The sequence below is a fragment of the Trachypithecus francoisi genome, unplaced genomic scaffold, assembly GCF_009764315.1.
Source record: "Trachypithecus francoisi isolate TF-2019V2 unplaced genomic scaffold, Tfra_2.0 Lachesis_group8, whole genome shotgun sequence".
Lineage (NCBI taxonomy): Eukaryota > Metazoa > Chordata > Mammalia > Primates > Cercopithecidae > Trachypithecus > Trachypithecus francoisi.
Genome location: NW_022681473.1, coordinates 64,549,950 through 64,563,265, shown reverse-complemented (window position 1 = coordinate 64,563,265; position 13,316 = coordinate 64,549,950). Strand labels below are relative to the sequence as shown.

Genomic DNA, 13,316 nt, shown 5'->3' with positions numbered 1-13,316 from the left:
CATCATATTGCAGTAAAGAGTGATCAGAATGATTGATCTCTCCTAGTTCTTTTATTTTTCTCATCATGTTTAGTGCAGTGTACTACAAACCTTGAATAACACAGTGGGACCCGTATGAAGTGCCGCTAGTGATGCTGGAAGTGCTCCCACAAGGCAGAGAAAAGTCATGACATCACAAGAAAAACTTGTTGAATTGCTTTATATATACCATTGCTCAAGGTCTGCATCTACAGTTACCTGCCATGACAAAGTGAATGAATCTAGCATAAGGACAATTTTTTTAAAAAAGGGGAAATTTGTGTAGCCATCCGTATAGCTATGCCGGCAGGCAAAAATCTTGTACTCTTTTAAAAATACAAAATGTCTTGCATTAAAAAATACAGCTTTTATTTTATTATTTTTTTAATTTAAAAAAATTTTTTTGAGACAGAGTCTTGCTGTGTCGCCCGACTGGAGTGCAGTGGCACGATCTCGGCTCACTGCAGCCTCCGCCTCCTGGGTTCAAGTGATTCTCCTGCCTCAGCCTCCCAAGTAGCTGGGACTACAGGCACGCACCACCACGCCCAGTTAATGTTTCTGTATTTTTAGTAGAGACGGGGTATCACCATGTTGGCCAGAATGGTCTTGATCGCTTGACCTCATGATCTGCCTACCTGGGCCTCCCAAAGTGTTGGGATTGCAGACGTGAGCCACTGCGCCTGGCCCTTATTTTATTTTACTTTTTTTTTTTTGAGAGGGAGTCTCACTCTGTCGTCCAGGCTGGAGTGCAGTGGTGTGATCTCAGCTCACTGCAGCGTCTGCCTCCTGGGTTCAAGTGCTGCCTCCCAGCACTTTGGGAGGCCGAGGCAGGCGGATCACGAGGTCAGGAGTTTGAGACCAGCCTGACCAACATGATGAAATCCTGTCTCTACTAAAAATACAAAAATTAGCCGGGCGTGGTGGTGCACACCTGTAATCCCAGATACTCTGGAAGCTGAGACAGGAGAATTGCTTGAACCCACAAGGTGGAGGTTGCAGTGAGCTGAGATGGTGCCACTGCACTCCAGCCTGGGTGATAGAGCAAGACATTGTCTCAGGGAAAGAAAAAGAAAATCATTGAGAAGAAAGGATAGCTGCCTGAACAGGTTGGTTGGTTTGTTTGCTTTGAGACAGAGTCTCACTGTGTTGCCTGGACTGGAGTGCAGTGGTGCACTCTTGGCTCACTGCAATCTCTGCCTCCCAGATTCAAGCGATTCTGGTGCCTCAGCCTCCTGAGTAGCTGGGATTACAAGGTGCCTGCCCCCACACCCGACTTATTGATTGATTGATTTTGAGACAGAGTCTTGCTCTGTTGCCCAGGCTGTAGTGCAGTGGCACGATCTCGGCTCACTGCAACCTCCGCCTCCTGGGTTCATGCCATTCTTCGGCCTCAGCCTCCCAAGTAGCTGGGACTACAGGCGCCCGCCACCACACCTTGCTAATTTTCTGTATTTTTAGTAGAGACGGGGTTTCACCGTGTTAGCCAGGATGGTGTCAATCTCCTCTCCTGACCTCGTGATCCTCCTGCCTCGGCCTCCCAAAGTGCTGGAATTACAGGCGTGAGCCACTGCACCTGGCCTGATTTTTGTATTTTTAATGGAAATGGGGTTTCACCATGTTGGTCAGGCTGGTCTCGAACTCCTGACCTCAAGTGATCCACCTGTCTCGGCCTTCCTAAGTGCTGAGATTACAGGCGTGAGCCACCACGCCTGGCCTGAACAGGTCTTCAGTACAGACAAGTATACCCTGTTCTGGGGGGAAAATAACCACAAAAGACATTTATTGGTAAGGAAGAGAAACAAGCACCAGCATTTAAGGCAAGAAGGGATAGGCTATTTTACTCTTTTTGTGCAAATGCGGTTGAGTTTATGATCTCGACTGCCCTTATCTATAAAGCTGTTAACCCCCCCAAGCCTTGAAGGGAAAAGATAAAACACCAGTTGCCAGTCTTTTGTTGTACAACAAGAAGGTCTGGACAAGAACTCTTTTTCTGGAGTGGTTCCATTGGTGCTTTGTTTTTGAATTCATTTTAAAGTTCTTTTGATATTGGACAATGCCCTTGGCCACCTAGAACCCCAGGAACCTAGGGTAAAGAATATTCCAGGCCGGGCATGTTAGCTCATGCTCATAATCCCCGCACTTTGGAAGGTCAAGGCAGGTGGATCGCTGGAGCTCAGCAGTTGGAGATCAACCTGGGCAGCATGGTGAAACCCCGTCTCCACCAAAATATAAAAAATTAGCTGGGCATGGTGGCGCATGTCTGTGGTCCCAGCTGCTTACAAGGCTGAGGTGGCAGGAATGTTTGAGCCTGGGAGACAGAGGCTGCAGTGGGCCATGATTGCACTACTGCACTTCAGCCTGGGTAACAACAGAGTGAGACTCTGTCTCAAAGGAAAAAAAAAAAAAATAAAGTGATTTCTTCCCAAATATGAGTTTGCTTTTGCCTAGCATCTGGGGAAGCTAGTTATAGCTCTTCTCTTCAACCTGCTATTTTAGGCTCTTCTAAATAAGATATTTTGGTGTAGGTGATTTTGTGGGCCTCTTTGTTGTTTGGCCTAATTTTTTCCTCAGGTTTTTATATGGCATATAAGAGGGAGAGATAGAGGCCAGATCTGGTCTCTAAAAATTGGTTTGAAATCAAAAGTTGCTTAATTCACAATAAAATATGAATGACTAGGTATGGTTCTCATCCTCCCAAAAAGTACATTTTGGAAAGTATTAGAGATGTTGATTTACCCAGTTCCTTTCTAATCAATCAATTTTTTTGCATTCATTTTGTATTTTGAGTCTGTGCCAAGCCACTGGCAAAATAGAAAAACAATCAGATGTGGTTTTTGCCCTTGGAGAATATGCTTATTGGTGAAGAAATTGCCAGCATTCCACTACTTTTGACCTTGTGACACTTTCATGTGGATTAACCTAAAAATATCAATACAGGACAGGCACAGTGGTGCACGCCTATAATCCCAGCACTGTGGGAGGCCAAGGTGGGCGAATCACAAGGTCAAGAGATCAAGACCATCCTGGCCATGGTGAAACCCCGTCTCTACTAAAAATAAAAAAAATTAGCTGGATGTAGTGGCATGTACCTGTAGTCCCAGCTACTTGGGAGGCTGAGGCAGGAGAATCAGTGAACCCGGGAGGCAGAGGTTGCATTGAGCCGAGATCATGCCACTGTACTCCAGCCTGGCAACAGAGCGAGACTCTGTCTGAAAAAAAAAAATAAATAAAATAAATAAATATATATATATCTCACAATACAAAGTAAAGTTATGGGTCTTTGGGAATTCTCTGCCAGAGAAGTAGAGAGATCTATCTGGTTTGAAATGAATTTTATTTTATTTTATTTTATTTTATTTTTTTTTTGAGACAGAGTCTCGCTCTGTCGCCCAGGCTGGAGTGCAGTGGCCGGATCTCAGCTCACTGCAAGCTCCGCCTCCCGGGTTTACGCCATTCTCCTGCCTCAGCCTCCCGAGTAGCTGGGACTACAGGCGCCCACCACCTCGCCCGGCTAGTTTTTTGTATTTTTTAGTAGAGACGGGGTTTCACCGTGTTAGCCAGGATGGTCTCGATCTCCTGACCTCGTGATCCGCCCGTCTCGGCCTCCCAAAGTGCTGGGATTACAGGCTTGAGCCACCGCGCCCGGCCTGAAATGAATTTTAAAGCAGCTTCTCTTGTCAGTTTTTCTCACTCTTTTTTTTTTTTTGAGATGGAGTCTCTTTCTTGCCAGGCTGGAGTACAGTGGCATAATCTCAGCTCACTGCAACCTCCATCTCCCAGGTTCAAGTTATTCTCCTGCCTCAGGCTCCTGAGTAGCTGGGACTATAGGCGTGCACCACCTTGCCCAGCTAAGTTTTGTATTTTTAGTAGAGACGGGGTTTCACCATGTTGGCCAGGATCGTCTTGATCTCTTGACCGCATGATCCACCCACCTCGGTCTCCCAAGGTGCTGGGATTACAGGCGTCAGTGAGCGCACCTGGCCACTTTTTCTCACTCTTAAGCAGTGTAGTTCTTGTAGCCGTCATACCCTTTCTAAGACTCTCTATCTTTTGCCTTTCTACTCCCAGGGATTATACTTTGATTTGCTAGATGAAGTGGACCTAAGCCTCCATTCTTTTTGTTAGGGCCAAGTAAACACTTACTTGGCCTTTTGTGAATTAAGAATGTCAGTATATAATAACAGTGTTTTCAGCTTTTAACTATATACTGTTTACCTGTGCTTTTAAATTGGGAATTGGTTGTCTGTGTTTGGAGAAAGTCATTTTGGCAATCTTGGGGCTATATGGGTTTTAATTATTCTTAGTAGAACCATTGCAGATATTTCTCATTGACTTTAATTGCAGTTCTCTGTAGAAAAATTTGCTGAGAACCCAATGTAATGTGTTCACTGAGCAAATCTTTTCATTTCATTTCAGTTGGAAAGACATCTTTGATCACCAGATTCATGTATGACAGTTTTGACAACACCTATCAGGTATTTTGTTTTTGCCTATTTATTTGTTGTCTATTTTGTGTTACAAGTAATATTCAAGATATTTTTTAAAAATTATTTATTTACATGCTGTTATGGATGTAAAAGTACTTTTTGTAATCTGTAAAATGCTGTATAAATACATGTATAAATGATTTTGTCCAGTCCTAGGATAAATCATACTTTATCGTTTGATTTCGTCTCTTCCAAAGTGTTGAAATAGATCTCTAATATCATCTAGGATGGCATTAGAAGTAATGGTGGATATTCTCTATAGACTTTGTCCAAGCCTAAGATTCTGTGACATTTTTATCTACACTTGAAATTAAGAATAAATAAATAATGAAATTAGAAATCATTAACAGAAGGAAATTTGGGAAATTCACAGATTTGTGGAAATTAAACAATTAACTCCTAAATAATTAACGTCAAAGATGAAATCACAAGAGAAATTAGAAAATGCTTTGAGATAAATAAAGAAAACACAGCATACCAAAACTGATGGTATAAAACTAAAGCAGTACTATACAGAAAAGAAAAGAGATATTAAATAAATAGCCTAACATTATCCTTTAAGAAACTTGAAGAATACTAAACCCAAAGCAAACAGAAGGAAGTGGCTATTTTAAAATTGAGGGTTTTTTCTTTCTTTTTTTCTTTCTTTCTTTTTTTTGAGATGGAGTCTTGCTCTGTTGCCCAGGCTGGAGTGCAGTGGCACAATCTCAGCTCACTGCAAGCTCCGCCTCCCAGGTTCATGCCATTTTCCTGCCTCAGCCTCCCAAGTAGCTGGGACTACAGGCGCCCGCCACCTCGCCAAGCTAATTTTTTTTTTTTTTTTTTGTATATTTAGTAGAGACGAGGCTTCACCGTGTTAGCCAGGATGGTCTCGATCTCCTGCCCTTGTTATCCACCCGCCTCGGCCTCCCAAAGTGCTGGGATTACAGGTGTGAGCCACGGCGCCCGGCCAAAATTTAGGTTTTATCATTATTCCTGTATGGTGAGGCCAATAGATCAGGAGATGATTGCCATTGAAAAGATAGTTTGTTACACTCACAGATCCCAAGGATAGGGCATGCCATGCCAGAGGGGGCCATGTGTTGTACTCACAGATCCTGAGGAGAGGGCATGCCATGCCAGAGGGGGCACGTGAGGAAGCACTGGGTCAGTTAAAAGGCAGGTGACTGGGGAAATGTGGACAAAAGTGTTGATTGTGGATTTCAAGGGAAGAGGCACACAAGACAGGGTAAGCAAGTTTAGGAGTAGCTAGTTCGAATAATTTCAGGGGTTCTGGGGTTGAGGGGCTGTTCTTAGTTGTCTAGTACCTGGCCCAGGTGATTAGGGCAGTGTAGTATTGGCTCTCAGTGTTATAGAGGAGGTGCTGGGTTATTGACTTTGGACTTGTTGGTTTGCCTATGAAAGGAGTACTCATAGGTGAGTTTACTATCTCTAAGGAAAAAGCTAATCCTGGTGGGGGCAGTCCTTCCAGTGTCAGCAAGGACCCTGATGTCAAAACATCAAAACTATAAGTAAAAAGACATGCTTAACACAGAAGCTAATAGAGGTTAAAGCAGAAATATATGAAAGAGAGAACAGAAAAACAATGGAGGAAATCAATGAAACCAAAAGCAGTTCTTTGAAAAGATTTTAAAAAATTGACTAGCTAGACTGATCAAGAAAAAAAAGAAGACTCAAGTTCTAAAATCAGAAAAGAGAGAACATTACTACCAACCATACAGAAATAAAAAGGGTTGGCTGGGTGCAGTGGCTCCTGTCTGTAATCCCAGCACTTTGGGAGACTGAGGTGGGTGGATCACCTGAGGTCAGGAGTTCAAGACCAGCTTGGCAAACATGGCAAAACTGCATCTCTACTAAAAATATAAAAATTAGCCAGGCATAATGGTGGGTGCCTGTAATCCCAGGTACTTGGGTGGCTGAGCCAGGAGAACAGGAGAATCTCTTGAACCCAGGAGGCGGAGGTTGCAATGAGCTGAGATTGCACCACTGCACTCTAGCCTGGTGACAGAGTGAGACTCCATCTCACAAAAAAAACAAAGAAATTAAAAGCGTAATGATGGAATGCTATGAAGAATTATATGCTAACTAATTAGATGACAGATAAAATGGACCAATTTCAAGAAAGACACAATCTACTGAAACTATCTCAAGAAGAAATAGAAAATCTGAATATATCTATAATAAGTAGAGAGAATTAGTAATTAAAAAAACTGCCCACATAGAAAATCCCAGCATCAGATAGTTTCGTTGGTCAATTCTGTGAAACATTTAGAGAACACCAATACTTTGTAAAACTCTTATGAAAAATAAAGGAGAACACTACCCAACTCATTCTGTGAGGTCAGTGTTACTCTAATACTCAACCCAGAGATATCAAAATTAAACTACAGACCAATATCTCTTATGAATATAGACACAAAAATTGTCAACAAAATACTATCAAACTGAATCCAGCAACATGTTAAAAAAGATTATACACTATTATTTTTATTTCTATTATTATTATTATTATTTAAACAAAGACTCTTGCTATGTTGCCCAGGCTGGTATTGAACTCCTGGGCCCAAGCAACCCTTTCATCTCGGCTTCCCAAAGTGCTGGAATTACAGGTCTGAGCCACCACACCCAACTTGTGTGTCATTTAACAAGTGGAATATACAAAAAGCAATCAACATAATACATTATTTGAATAAAATAAAGGACAAAATCACGTGATCATTTCAATGTACACATAAAAGGCATTTGACAAAATCCAGCAGCCTTTCATGATAAAAACGTACTACAGCAAACTAGGAATAGAAGGAAACTTCTAAATGGTAACGAGCACCCGTAAAAATGCCATATCTGATATACTTAATGATGAAAGGCGCTCTCAGAACCTTCCTGCCGCCGCGTTCGCACCTCGCTGCTCTAGCGTCTGGGGCGCATTCCAACCTTCCAGCCTGCGACCTGCAGAGAAAAAAAATTACTTATTTTCTTGCCCCATACATACCTTGAGGCGAGCAAAAAAAAAATAAATTTTAACCATGAGGGAAATCGTGCACATCCAGGCCGGTCAGTGTGGCAACCAGATCGGTGCCAAGTTCTGGGAGGTGATCAGTGATGAACATGGCATCGACCCCACTGGCACCTACCACGGGGACAGCGACCTGCAGCTGGACCGCATCTCCGTGTACTACAATGAAGCCACAGGTGGCAAATATGTTCCTCGTGCCATCCTGGTGGATCTAGAACCTGGGACCATGGACTCTGTTCGCTCAGGTCCTTTTGGCCAGATCTTTAGACCAGACAACTTTGTATTTGGTCAGTCTGGGGCAGGTAACAACTGGGCCAAAGGCCACTACACAGAGGGGGCTGAGCTGGTTGATTCTGTCCTGGATGTGGTACGGAAGGAAGCAGAGAGCTGTGACTGCCTGCAGGGCTTCCAGCTGACCCACTCACTGGGCGGAGGCACAGGCTCTGGAATGGGCACTCTCCTTATCAGCAAGATCCGAGAAGAGTACCCTGATCGCATCATGAACACCTTCAGTGTGGTTCCTTCACCCAAAGTATCTGACACCGTGGTCGAGCCCTACAATGCCACCCTCTCTGTCCATCAGTTGGTAGAGAACACTGATGAGACCTATTGCATTGACAACGAAGCCCTCTATGATATCTGCTTCCGTACTCTGAAGCTGACCACACCAACCTACGGGGATCTGAACCACCTCGTCTCAGCCACCATGAGCGGTGTCACCACCTGCCTCCGCTTCCCTGGCCAGCTCAATGCTGACCTCCGCAAGTTGGCAGTCAACATGGTCCCCTTCCCACGCCTCCATTTCTTTATGCCTGGCTTTGCCCCTCTCACCAGCCGTGGAAGCCAGCAATATCGAGCTCTTACAGTGCCAGAACTCACCCAGCAGGTCTTCGATGCCAAGAACATGATGGCTGCCTGTGACCCCCGCCACGGCCGATACCTCACCGTGGCTGCTGTCTTCCGTGGTCGGATGTCCATGAAGGAGGTCGATGAGCAGATGCTTAACGTGCAGAACAAAAACAGCAGCTACTTTGTGGAATGGATCCCCAACAACGTCAAGACAGCTGTCTGTGACATCCCACCTCGTGGCCTCAGATGGCAGTCACTTTCATTGGCAACAGCACGGCCATCCAGGAGCTCTTCAAGCGCATCTCGGAGCAGTTCACTGCCATGTTCCGCCGGAAGGCCTTCCTCCACTGGTACACAGGCGAGGGCATGGACGAGATGGAGTTCACTGAGGCTGAGAGCAACATGAACGACCTCGTCTCTGAGTATCAGCAGTACCAGGATGCCACCGCAGAAGAGGAGGAGGATTTCGGTGAGGAGGCTGAAGAGGAGGCCTAAGGCAGAGCACCATCACCTCAGGCTTCTCAGTTCCCTTAGCCGTCTTACTCAACTGCCCCTTTCCTCTCCCTCAGAATTTGTGTTTGCTGCCTCTATCTTGTTTTTTGTTTTTTCTTCTGGGGGGGTCTAGAACAGTGCCTGGCACATAGTAGGCGCTCAATAAATACTTGTTTGTTGAAAAAAAAAAAAAAAAAAATGATGAAAGGCTGAATGCTTTCTAAGATCGGGAACAAGTAAGGATGTCTGCCCTCACAACCTACACAGCTTCAGTACAAAAAATCAAAGAACAAACAAACTGAAAGGAATAAATTAGTAATCTTAAGAGCAAGTACTTTGAGGCACTCAGCACATTGTAAATCTTTTACCGTATTAACTCTTTGAAAAGATTTTTTTAGACAATCGGGGAGCATAGATTCAAATTGCCTTGTTAAATGAATTAACAAAAATTTAAGTTAAAAAAAGAAAACAGGTTACTCTTAATCTACTTATCCGTTTTATATGTATTATAATGTAGTTAGCATAAAAACTTGATTTCATTTCTCATCATTTATAGAATAAGGAAAAAAACGATTTCAATTGCTTTGTCTTTGTAATATAGCAAATGTTAATCTGATTAAGGCTGTCGTTAACTTCTGCGGTCTTGATTATTATCAAACCATTTTTATTTTTCAGAAAGCTTTTAGGGTAATCTTAAAATCTGAATCCTCTTAGTATGTATTTTTCCACATTTGAAGTATTTATTTCAGGAATATGGCTTCTGAATTGAATCTTCCTGAAAAACAAACACACGGGCATTTCTTTTCTAGGAAAGCTATGTAATGAGCCTTATAGTTGGAAGCACCTTTATTTATGTCTTAGTTCTACCATTTAGTAGTTGGATGGGTTTGGATCAATTATTAAGTTTTTCAGAATCCGTATTTTCACATCCGTAAAGTGAGAATCATAATCCCTATGGATGGTGACTCCATTCTTTTTGGGGGAAAAAAAAAAACTATTCTTTTGTTTGTTTTTAAGAGATGGAGTATTGCTTTGTTGCCTAGGCTGGAGCGCAGTGGCATGATCATAGCTCATTGCCACCTTGAATTTTTGAGCTAACGGGATTCTCCTGCCTCAGCCTCCTAAGTAGCTGGGACTACAGGTACACGCCACCACTCCCAGCTAATTAAGAAAAATTTTTATTGTGCAGATGGGTTTTTGCCATCTTGCCTAGGTCTTCATCCCAGGCTCAAGAGATCCTTCTGCCTCAGCCTCCCAAAGTGCTGGGATTACAGGGATGAGCCACCACGCCTGGCCACAAGCTCTGTTCTTTTGTGATTATTACCACTTACCATTGAGAACAGCATTGATTGTTTTATTTCTTTCTTTGAATAGCACTTGTTTTCATAGTTCTCCTCTTCATTATAACCTGTCGGCATTTTAGACAACTGTAATATTCACATAGGCAGTCTATTAGCCTCCTGTACTTTTCCATAATCTCAAACCTTCTCTAAAAATCATATATTCTTTTCTCAGACCACAATATTGTATCCTTCCAATTTTTAAATTCAGGTACTTTTACTATAATAGTTTCTATTCCAGTGGTTCACATCAAAACCTTCAACCCACTAATTCCTCCATGTTATTTTTATTTTAATTTTTCTTCTTCTTTTTTTTTTTTTTTAAAGACAGGGTTTCATTCTGCCACCAAGGCTGGAGTGCAGTGGTGTGATCTTGGCTCACTGCAGCCTCCGTCCCCCCAGGCTCAAGTTATCCTCCCATCTCAGCCTCCTGAGTAGCTGGGACTACAGGTGTGCACCACTATGCTTTTTTGTTTTGTTTTGTTTTCTTTGAGACGGAGTCTCACTCTGCCACCCGGGCTGGAGTGCAGTGGCACGATCTCGGCTCACTGCAAGCTCTGCCTCCCGGGTTCATGCCATTCTCCTGTCTCAGCTTCCGACGTAGCCGGGACAACAGGCGCCCACCACCATGCCCGGCTAATTTTTTGTATTTTTAGTAGAGACAGGGTTTCACTGTGCTAGCCAGGATGGTCTCGATCTCCTGACCTTGTGATCCACCTGCCTCAGCCTCCCAAAGTGCTGGGATTATAGGCGTGAGCCATTGCGCCCGGACTTTTTTTTTTCTTTTCTTTTCTTTCTTTTCTTTTCTTTTCTTTTTTTTCTTTTTTTCTTTTTTTCTTTTCTTTTCTTTTTGACATGGAGTCTTGCTCTGTCGCCCAGGCTAGAGTGTAGTGGCACAGTCTTGGCTTACTGCAACCTCTGCCTCCTGGGTTCAAGCGATTCTCCTGCCTCAGCCTCCCAAGTAGCTGGGACTACATGCGCATCACCACACCTGGCTAATTTTTGTATTTTTAGTAGAGATGGGGTTTCATCGTATTGGCCAGGCTGGTCTCAAACTCCTGACCTTGTGATTTGCCTACCTCGGCCTGGGATTACAGGCGTGAGCCACCGTGCCCGGCCTTTTTTGTATTTTTAGTAGAGACAGGTTCTTGCCATGTTGCCCAGACTGATGACAAACTCCTGAGCTCAAGCAATCTGGCTGCCTCGGACTACGCCCGGCCCTTCCATGTTGTTTGTAAATATCTGGTCCTGTGTCTTCTGTCTTACCTTTCTCCTTTTTTAGCTTAGACTCCATGGGAAATTCTTTAACTTTCTAGCCTCTTGATGTGGTTTGGCTATGTCCCCACCCAAATCTCATCTTGAATTGTAACTCCCATAATTCCCACATATTGTGGGAGGGATCCAGTAGGAGATAATTGAATCATTGGGGGTGGTTTCCAGCATACTGTTCTCGTGGTAATGAATAAGTCTCACAAGATCTGATGGTTTCATAAAAGGAAATCCTTTTCACTTGGCTCTCATTCTCTGTTGCTGCCTCCACATAAGAACCTTTCGCCTTCCACTGTGATTGGGAGGCCTCCTCAGCCATGCGGAACTGCAAGTCCATTAAACTTCCTTTTCTTTATAAATTACCCAGTCTCGGGTATGTCTTTATCAGCAGCGTGAAAACACACCAGTACACTTCTCTTTGGTTCAATCACATATGCCTGGCAAAATTCGCGTTATGAATCCAGTCATCTCATTTCTCCTCATTGGTTCTTAAATACATTAATGTTGCTAGTGTCAACTAGGTTATCAGTTTTACCAAGCACTCTTTGGAGTAACTCATACTAACTATACTCCTCAAACTCGAACTTTACCACTTTTACCACTCTTCTTCGACCCTTACTTTGAAGACTTTGCTTCTTAAAGAAATGGGAAGTATAAGGCAGGAATGCCCTTTTTTATTTTTCTTACCACCTCATCTGTGTACATGTAACAGTATTTTTACCAATCCTCTTTCATTCCAGTATACTGTAGTAAATGCCCTCTTCCTATCAAAAGCCAGCCCCTAACTGTGCTAAATCTTATCTTCTCTGGCGTTTTTCATTCTCAACACCTTCATTATTCTTTATTCCCTGGAGTTTTTGTTATGTACCAGGCACTATTCTGCATCCTGGGTATATAGCATACTGCAGTGAACAAACATACCAACCTTACTCTCATGGAACTTCTAGTGGGGAGAAGTTGGATAATTAACAGTTAATCAAACAATTTATTAATCTAGTCAAAAGTGCTATAAAGAAATACATTTAGGAAAACATGATCTTAGCATGATAATGATTGTGGCCTTTGTAGTACTACCTAGCTGCGTAATTTGTAGGTCACAGTTTGCTATTTTCAGAGGAGGAAGAGAGAACTGTTCTTGACTTATATATTGTAAAATTTACTTTCAGTCAACTTTGTGATGTTGCCTGTGTATATTAACAAATGTACTTTGATGTTCAAATTAATATATTCTCAAGTGAATGTTTTTGTCATGGAAGAGAAAATGAGGTGTTCAGTGGGATATCTTTTTCTTTGCTTTTGAAATCACCTTTTGAATTGCTGTTGTTTTACATGCTTTACAGAGCTGTTCTTGAGTGTGAACTTTCTGCAGCCTATATGCAGTAATCCCATGTTAAGTCAGAGTGAATGAGAAATGCATAAGTGTTTATATGGAATTTGAGAAACAGTTCAATTTTTTCTTTAAAAACCTATTTGTTAGAAATATTTACTGTACAGGAATTGGCATACATAAAGTTTTTGGTGTTTTATTTATGTAACTGAAAAAACCAAATTCATATATTGAAATGCAGGGTACTGGTTTACAGTATATAGATATGTGAGTAGGAGTGGTGAGAGTCATTTTCTTAGCCTTTATTGAGTATCCTATCTAAAAATATCGACACCATACCATAATATTTTCTATCGTCCTTTTCCTGGTTTTTTTCTCTTATGCTACTCTCTAACATACTATTTTACTTAATTAGCTTATTGTTTGTCTGTCTTAGCAGACTGTAACCTTTGTAAGGGCATAGATTCTTGTCTGCTTTTTATTCTTTTACCACAGGATTCTTAGCTCCTAATGATGTT

The 13,316-nt window shown here is 42.5% G+C and overlaps 1 protein-coding gene and 1 pseudogene across 4 annotated transcripts in view; both read left to right on the top strand.

Moving 5' to 3' along the window:
• RAB6A (RAB6A, member RAS oncogene family) overlaps positions 1 to 13,316 on the top strand; it is a 103,993-nt gene that overhangs the window by 29,404 nt on the left and 61,273 nt on the right. For all 3 annotated transcript variants that reach the window (XM_033205841.1, XM_033205842.1, XM_033205843.1), the window contains exon 2: positions 4,435 to 4,493. In XM_033205841.1, the coding sequence (XP_033061732.1) occupies positions 4,435 to 4,493 (59 nt within the window). The remainder of the gene's footprint in view (positions 1 to 4,434; positions 4,494 to 13,316) is intronic.
• Positions 7,378 to 9,061, top strand: LOC117080637 (annotated as a pseudogene). The gene has a single exon (XR_004435909.1). The product of XR_004435909.1 is annotated as a tubulin beta chain-like (transcript).